The 9729-nt window shown below is 38.7% G+C and overlaps 1 protein-coding gene across 1 annotated transcript; it reads left to right on the top strand.

Annotated features, from left to right (window-relative positions):
- Window positions 1–8889: 8889 nt before the first annotated feature.
- Window positions 8890–9729, top strand: LOC146481211 (uncharacterized). The gene has a single exon (XM_085108856.1). It carries the CDS (start codon window positions 8905–8907, stop codon window positions 9727–9729), a length of 825 nt encoding a protein of 274 aa, XP_084964982.1. The 5' UTR covers window positions 8890–8904.

The raw sequence follows: 9729 nt of genomic DNA, 5'->3' as shown, positions 1-9729 counted from the left end.
TCAACTGGTTTCCACCATGCCAGGATAGTGCTGGGACTTTGAAGTATTAAATAATGATTCACTGAGTAAAATTGTGACAAATGAGTAAGTAGGTCTTTGACTGTGATGTTTTCAATCATTTTCATTATTGGACTTAAAAAACACCACACTGTAATAAAAGTGTCAGGCAGAAAAGATATCAAAGGTTCCTGAATTCATTTATCAAGTGTTAATAATTAAAAGTTATTGTGTAGCTGATAAACATACAACACAGCAAACAGAACTCAATATTTTCGTTCTCAAAATCATGTGCTCTTCATCCAAGCTATAGTGGTTTTGTATCACAGCCATGTTGCATGGCAGGAGGTATGAATGAATGGTATCAGGAATGGACAAGCTAGCAAAACGCCCTGCAGAAACGTTAAATAATACCTTAACAAGCACACCTAGCAAACCAATAACAAAAGAAACAAGGATGCAAACACCCAGTGACGACGTTTCTGCCTCGTTACAGAAATTCATGCAGTCCATTAACGAGAAACTGAAGAAGTTGGATAAGCTCGACACAATCAGCGCCTGGCTAGACACCATGGATGTTGACATCTAAGAACTAAAAACTTCGCTGACTTTTGAGCAACAGTCTTGGGTGGAGATAAAGACGGACTTGAAGAATCAGAATAAAGCCATTCAACACCAGGAAGCAGAGATGAAGAAACCAAAGCAGACAAGAAGAAATTGGAAAGCAACATAATTGAAATCAGAGCATACTCTATGCGCAACAACCTCATCTTGTATAACGTCAAGGAGGAAATAGAGGAAGACCCAACTGCATTAGTAAAAACATTCATACAAAGGAAACTGCATCTCGATCCTAGCCGTATCGTTCTTGAACGAGCACACCACTTGGGAAATCCGAAAAGTGACAACAGACGGCAAGCACGTGGAGCTGAACCAGCCTCAAGCCAATCTCGATCTTTGATTGCGTCTATTCGACGCTCGGCAAGGGAACTGAAAGGTACCAACTATGGAATTGCAGAACAGTTTCGAAAAGAGATTCACGAACGAAGGAAGGTATTATACCCAATTTTAAAAAAAGCAAGAAAAGCAGCGAACAAAGCATAATTGGTGAAGGAAAAAATAATTATAAATGGACAAGTATACAGAGGTGCTCCAGCCTCTGTTGATAATAACATGTCTACTGATTAGAATGTAGGTGTGGAATCTTGTTATACAACTTACAAACTAACCGCCTAATAACTATGCCACAAAACGTTAGTAACCTTTGCAATTCATGCAATTATAATATAGCAGAGAACCAAAAATCTGTAATATGTACCATCTGTCATAATCATTATCATTACAATAAGGCATGTTTACGACTGGCTAATCAGCTTGACGCCTTGTCGAGTATAGTTCATGCTTTCACATGTTATCAGTGCAAAGATGATTGTTTACCCTTCACTAATGTTAATAATATAAGCTTCCAAGCAAATTTCGATGACTGTAGCAATAACGTTTCCTTGAATGAACGACAAAGGCTTGATAATCTAGTATTTGAGCCACTTCAATTGCAACCAGAAGACCTCACTGATATTCAAACAACTGACTACATTTGCCAAGAGTTAAGCAGTAATTCTAACAGTAGTTACTATTCCACCCTAGAATTTGCTGATACAGTTCAAGCTCAAAACATACAAAATGATAGGTTATCTTTTATACATCTAAATATAAAGTGTATTAGAAATAAGTTTGATATGTTTAAACATCTCTTAAGCGGCCTTCACACGGCAAACTCAAGTTGGCAAACTTGTGTTGGCAAACTCAAGTTGGTGTGTGTGAACGGCACAAAAACAGTCGGCAAACACGTTGGCAAACTATTGGCGAAAAAAGAACTTGCCTCTATTCTCGCCAACTTTTTCACCAACTTTTTCGTGTTGGCAAACTCGTATTTGACGTGTGAACGGTTGGCAAACGTGTGTTGGTGACTATCAACCAATCAAAACACACGCTCTATTCACGTGATTTGCGTGACACTTCACAAAATGGCGGACGGACGTGAAGACAAACGTGCAACTTTTCAATTCATCAAGGAAGTTCAAAACTGTCCAGATCTGTGGGACGTTTCGTCTGCAGCGTATAAAGACACAAAAAACAAGCAGAAGAAAATGGAAGAACTAGCGGAGAAACTGGGTTAAAAGGCGATAAGTAAAGTTTGTTTTCTAGGGCGATGGAGTTCTGTTTTTGATCATAGTTGTTCTTCATAAATTACTATTTTTACCCCAAAGTTCCGTATTCATGACTATATTCATTTTTGTTATTAGTGATTTGAATTAGATTGTGATATGAATTTATAGTGAATTTACAGAGCATCACTATTATAAATCTAAACTGGCTCCATACTTATTAGAACACATCACTGATTGCACCGAGAACATGTTTATAATTTTGGTGAGCTGTGTATGCCTAATTGCTACACATGTACTCAGGCTCCTCAAATGCATTTTGATCGTGAGTTTGTAAAATAGAACATAATAAAGTAAAGCCAAAGCAAAGTTTAGAATTTCAATTTAAAATCCTTCCATCAAGCTACGTGTACAGATGAATAAGCCCACCGAAACCCTTTTACTGAGTTGCATTAGCCGAAGGCTAAAAGCAGGGATTTTGTACAAAATATTGTGAAACACTATAACAGCACTTGGTTAGACAATATTGTGTTCATGTGTAATAAACATTTTTGTTTCTGACAAATCAATTATTGTTTTCGTATCAAAAAATTAGTATATTCCAAACCAGTGGATGGTGCTTTTAGCACAAACTGATTGGTTACTCAAGCTCAAATAGTGTTTGCTATTCCGAGGTGGTGCGGCGAAGGTCACATTTTGCGAGCGACTTACAAACTAAAAGACTTTTTGCAGTCTTCTGAGTCTATTTTTGCGGATATTTTATCCTACTGGTTTGTTATATATTAAAACAATTAGTGTCAGTGGCTAGTGGTGGATCACATATTTACCTTGCTGCTTTGTGGCTTGGTAAATGTCCACCACTAGCCACCTCCACTGCAGGGAGTAATTGTTAATTATATTATTATTGTTGTTGTTGTTGTTGTTATTATTATTATTATTATTATTATTATTTCATACCTGTAGCAATATTGAAACGCCAACAAAGTACAGCTGCATCACTCTAGCCAATCACAAAGTTTTGATTAATGTATTTACTTGTTTCAACATTTTGTTCTCTACAGCCGAAGAAGTAAAAAGGAAATTTAACAGTCTAAGGACGTATTATAGTAAGGAACTCAAGAAAGTACAATCATCAAAAAAGAGTGGAACAGGTACTGGGGAGCTGTACATCTCTAGGTGGATATACTATTAAGTTCTTGATGTCTTTCTCAAACACCAAGCCCTCCTTCCCCGTATAACTTTGTCAAACATGGCAAGCATATTATGAATCGTACAGTAATAAATTATGCTGTTGTACAAGATGACAAGCTTCTATTCTTGTAATGAAAAAGCCTCAAAACTCAGCAATTCAAGAGTAACAAATGTACATGCAAAATGTAGTCCAAATGCTTTAGTAATGAAAATGTTTTAACCTATCACGGCACATGCTTTTTGTAGAACACCAGTTGTGATGATTTAAATCATATGCCATTGCCAGTCAACTTGACCATTAGTTATAAAATAGTCAAGGAATTCCTCTCTGATTTCCCTGGCCTGTATTGAGCTTCGGTTAGACCCTTGCAGGCAGACAGAGGGTAACTGAGCATTTGGGTTACGCCGCCATTCTCCAAGCAACAGTTCGTGTGTTGCAGTCTCTGAATCTGCCACAGCTTGGCTATACGCAACACTCTTTGTGCGAAGATAATTGTGCAATGCAATGCATGCAAGCATAACTAACTCAACTTTTTTCGGCTCAAGTGGAATGGTCAACTGAAAGATTTGAAATATGTGGACTAGAATTCCAAAAGCATTTTCTTTGACTCTGTGACTGCGAGCTCGCGAGAGTCTATAGTTAAACACTCTTGAGGCATCATCTAGATTTTTAGCTGGGAATGGCTTCATAAGGTTTTCTTTAACTGGAAATGCCTCATCTGCAACGATAGCATAAGGCACAGGAGTGTTTCTTTCTGGGACACAGTTAGGAGGTGGAACGCCAAGGCTATTGTTGTCCAAAGCTGCTTGTAAGCAGGACTCCCGTAATACTCCTCCATCACTGATTCTGCCATTAGACCCAACATCTACAAAGGTAAACTTGTCGTCAGCATCCACCAATGCCAGAAGCACAATGTTGAAAAATCCTTTATAGTTAAAGAACATGCTCCCGCTGTGTTTTGAAGCTTTAATGGCAATATGCTTGTCATCTAAAGCTCCCATGAAGCCATTTGCAATTTCTTTCCATCCTCCTCCTCAGATGAGGGTACCTAAAACGTAATTGAATAACAATTGCAATTGATAAGTACATGTATAATTATTTATGCACATTGATTTGCAATTTAAGGTATTCAGTAGACCTGTGGCACCTTAGAAATTTGAGTCGATGCTGGGGACTCCTTCACACATGGGGGTGCCAGGTAACCCAGTGAATGACCTCACATCACGAGGATCCCAGGGGGAGGAGGACATGTCCAGGGACATGGTGAGAGTCAAGTGTACACTTATTACAGGAATAACTCTTAGCTATATTTACTTGAAGAGGGGTTCCCATAATTATTATTTCTAAAGAATTGTTTTCAGTCCAAAATTATGTGGTATTTTTTAAATATCTCTTTCCTTTAGAATGATGCTGATAATGCAGAGCCTACTGATCTGATTCAAGAAAGCAGCAAGAAAGAAAATCAATCTCCCTCTTCTCTAGTTACAAAAAAGAGGAAATCTGCACGTGAAGAAGAGGATATCCTAACATGTGTTTCAAACGTCATGAAAAATCCACCATCAGTTCAGTTGCCTAACAATACTACAGATGACAATGATCTCTTTGGACAAGTTGTGGGATCACACATTAACAAAATTCCAGATGGCTGTGCAAAAGAAATGCTAAAACTAAAAATCCAGCGGCTACTTGTTGAGGCAGAGTTCAAGGAAGATCAGTTGGTTGCCAATCCTATGACATCGGTGTGGCCAGGACAGTTCGCAAATGCAAGCATCGGTGTGTTGCCACAAACGTTAGCCTCATCAAGTTCAGCTGACAGCATTACCTATGCCAATATAGGAAGCCCTGATAGAGGGCTCACCTTGTAAATGGGGACCTTAAAGTTTATTAAGTTTAAAGTTTTGTTTGTTATAGTGTACCTGACATTGGGCATAATTTGAAATCATTAGTATTTAGGCATAATTTGAAATCATTAGTATTTATTTTTTGCCTCTCCAAATTAATAAATATTAAATATTAAGCACTATTTTTAATATTCATTGTGCATTTATTGTACAGCAAATTATAATATTTTTATTATATGGTATTGAGCTTCATTTTGTAAAATAGTATATTGCTCCTACAAATTATAAAATATATATTATATTGGGCATCATTTAAAATATATTTACGTAGTGCCTTTTGAAAAAGCTTTATTCTGCGCCAATATTATACATTTTAAGTAAATTTATTGGAAATTAAAAATAGTGTAATAATTTTTATGTAAATATCTATTCATTGTATCTTCCAAAATTGTATCTACTGTAAAAAGTATTTATATTAAAAAAATTGTTCATTGATTTGTTTTGTTATGAAGTTGAAAATTTGTCATTAACAAATTTCTAAAAGGAGGGGAGTGGGGGAGGGGAGACAAAATTTTTAATGGCAAGTGAAAGAGACAAAACGGCTAGTCAAAAACCCAGATCCTATTGATGAATGTAGGTTGACAACTGCATTGGCTATTGCACGCAGAAGGAACCACATACATAATCCATTACAATGTACTAAGAACTGTACATACCGGTTCAGTTTTTGTCTGTCTGGCTTCTGTTGTGACAAACAACATTTGCCTTCATTACTCAAACCCTTTATTAATGTACCTGTAAATAATTGTTGTTCCGAAGACTCTCATAGATAGCTTGACACACAACAGGCAAAAATTTTGAAAAGGAGGCTACAGGCAAATTGGAGTTGGTCGATTCTCGGTTTGGCACATATGCAAGCAAGTACTAAATATTTAATTTTCATGAACCAGTGAGAGGTGAGGTCATAAATCACCAAAAAAATCCTCCCTGTGAACATTTTGAGGTCAGATTAAATTCTGTTTACATTTCTTGTATATGTTCATACTTCTCATTGGAAATAATATCAATGTCTGTCACATTATCCAGCTAGTTACCTCATATGACTCTACAATTTCAAGTTTCAAAAATATTTAAGATTGTTGTGGGACACATATGCCGAACCATGAAACTGTGCCTCGCAAAAAAACATAACAAGAGAGTGAAACCAAGGTCTGGATGAAATGACCATGACGATTATAGAATGTGGAGCGATGAGGTGTTTTTGGTTTTTTTTGGTGTGTTTCTTTACTCAAAAGGAGAGCAAGAAATAGATGTTTTTTCCGGAGACTGGGATTTATCATTGGACCTTCTGTGTGGCATCACATTTAAAATGATAGGAATTGTTTTGGAAGAGCATCATCTTCATTTTAAGATTTTTGTGGTAATGCTAAAAACGCACGCATAAGAAATCTGCATGTAGACAAGATTAGTGGCAGAGTCAATGTTAGGCATTGATGTGGAAAACATCGCATGACTAACTCCATCAGACTCAGCTAGCTCTAGGGAAAAAGCAATGGAATGTTTATTGTGTCACAAGCAATCAGATGCTATATGTGACCACACACGGGAAAACATACACTAACGCTTATCCGTTAAACGGCCGAAAGCGTTAGTCGTCCGTTAGTAACCCGTTAAACGTTTCATGAAAACCGTTAGTACTGCGAGTAAAAGCGTTAGTCGTTAGTTTGGAACCGTTAGAACAGTTTATGTACCTGTTAGCAAAAATTTGCATCCGTTAGAACAACTAGCTTAGGCGTTAGCATCGGTTAGCTGAAGTTTGAACTCCATTAGCCGTTAGCCAAGAGCAACACTATCTTAAGGCGTTTAACCTGGCTCTGCAGCCGTTTACAGCTATGCACGTTACCTGTACATTACCTGTGACTGTTCCAGCTATGAGCACCATTCGTTAGCTTCGTTTCTCGAATGCAAACACCCACAGACATATTTTTGTATTCTAATGCTTTGCCTCATACATCGTCTTTCATACAGTAACATCAAAAGGAAAAACTAGAGTATGAAGAGTCCCTCTTTCGCCCCACGACGAAAAATGGCCGCGCGAAATCTGGCGTCCAGATTTCCCGCGGCCATTTTTCTCACGCTAATGTTTTAGCCTTACGCTTGACAAATGACGAGACGGACTGCTGTTAGTTTAGGAAAACTGGTTCCAGCAATGTTTTTGAAAGGCAAATATTACACTTACCGCTTTCGTTCCTCGTGTATCTCGTTAAGAATACTTTAGAGTCTACTTTAATAGGAATAACGGTTGCTGCACTAAAAGTTCAGCACGTAAAAAAAAAATTTCCTCCGCAAGCCAAGACTGATAAAATCATGTCAGGAACAGGCTGAGGACAGAGACTAGCATAAAGTAATGCTTTAGCTTAAGAGTACTGTCTTAAGTATGATTATAATCCCATCGCACACATCAGGCTAGACTCAGGCTAGACTGCAAACCACGATCGCTTAGTGTTCGAGCGATCGTGGGCATTGAAGATGTCGTGTCCAAGACCGCCCGCTGTTTCGACACCTTAAAAATGATTCGATTGTTCTCATTCAATTACGAAATAAACCCAGGTTTTGCAGACCACCTTATCACCTTTGAGTAAGACTTTTGAGGCGAAGCAGAATGATCATAAACAGCCGTCAAAACGCAAACAAAGTCCCAGTCTTTTTGTCAAAGGACACGTTTCCATGGCAACAAAACATTGCGAAATTCAAAACGATTAAAACTAAAACCAAACGGGTAAAACTAAAACAACAACGCCATGGCTGATTTTGAAAACGAAAGAGAAGATTGCGATGAAGTATCAGAGAAAGTGAAAAGATTTCTACGTGATGGTTGCGGCTGCACTCTTGGTCCAAAGAACGGCCCTTGTTCCCTACAGTTTACCAAAGAAACAGTTTTGTTTAATTTGAACAACTGCCTCAAACTGTCAAGTACTGAGCTCGACTTGGTTATTTTAACTAGCATCCAGGCATTCACCCGAGCTGAGTCTATTGGTTGCAAAAGAAGTCCTCGCTGCTCATTTTATTTCCAGTCGAAATCAATTTGCAAAGAAATGTTTTTGCGCTTTTACGGCGTAAGCTATTCGCGATTTCGTCGACTTAAAGAGCACCACGAGGAACATGGCATTTCACCATGGCAACACGGGAACAAAAGACAACTACCGGAAAATACGCTTCCGCAGTCAACAATTGAAGAAGTGAATTCCTTTCTTTTAAACTACATCGAAGAAAATGTGATTGTCCTTCCCGGAGGATTCCAGGGGTCAAGAATGATGATGTTAAAGTTCTGCCATCGAGTGAGACCAAGAAGGGTACTTGGCGTGTGTACGAGTCAGCTTGTCAGGCAAGCAACAGGCGCGCTGTTAGCTATTCTAAATTCCTTGAAGTATGGGGAAATTTTTACCCTAATGTTGTGGTTTCAAAACCAATGACTGACTTATGTATAACTTGTCAGCAAAACACTAACAAACTTCAACGAGTTGCCAATCTTTCGGAGGATGAGAAAGCAGAATGCATCAGGGCCCACCAGGAACACGTAAACTGTGCACAAGCGGAAAGGGAATTATACAAAAACTCTTGTACAAACTCTAAACAAACACTGAAGGCAGTGGGCGGTTTTGCAGCCTTAAACCACACAAATGGAAATACCTGTTCCTTAAAGACAACAATGCATTACTCGTTTGACTATGCACAGCAAGTGCATTATCCAAGCAACCCCATGCAACCGGGCCCCATTTACTTTAAAACTCCTCGGAAATGCGGTATTTTTGGAATAATGTGTGAAGCAATCCCGCAACAGGTCAATTTCCTGATTGATGAAGCTTCATCCGCTGGGAAAGGAGCAAATGCGACGATCAGTTATGTTCATTTTTATTTTGAGCACCACGGACTTGGGGAGACAGACGTACAACTCAATGCCGACAACTGCGCCAGACAGAATAAAAACAATTATTTTCTGTGGTACTTGGCTTGGAGAATTTTGACACACCTCCACGACACTATCCTTTATTCATTTCTTATTACCGGCCACACGAAATTTGGCCCAGACCGCTGCTTTGGTAATCTCAAGAAAGCCTACAAAGTTACCTACGTCTCGTCCATGTATGAACTCGCGCGTATGGTCGAAAAGCCTAGCAGCGTTGGCATCAACAAGGTACAACTCGTGGGAACACACGACGGAAGAATACTCGTTCCTGTGTACGACTGGGCGTCCTTCCTGGGACCCTATTTTAAGAAGATCCCGAATATAAAGAAATATCATCACTTTCGATTTACAAAGGACAGGCCGGGAATGGTCTTCTGTAAAGAATTTGCTACCAGCCCAGAACAACAGTTTATGTTGCTGAAGAATGAAACAATTCTTCCTCCAACGCATCTTTCGCCCACAATCAGACCTGATGGTCTCACTGAAGAGCGAAAGAACTATCTCTACAACGAGATAACACCATTTTGCAAACCCGGCACAGAGGACTTAGTAGCTCCTGCAATCTGA

The sequence above is a fragment of the Pavona decussata genome, unplaced genomic scaffold, assembly GCF_977016875.1.
Source record: "Pavona decussata unplaced genomic scaffold, jaPavDecu1.1 SCAFFOLD_51, whole genome shotgun sequence".
NCBI lineage: Eukaryota > Metazoa > Cnidaria > Anthozoa > Scleractinia > Agariciidae > Pavona > Pavona decussata.
This window is presented reverse-complemented; position numbering and strand designations above follow the sequence as displayed.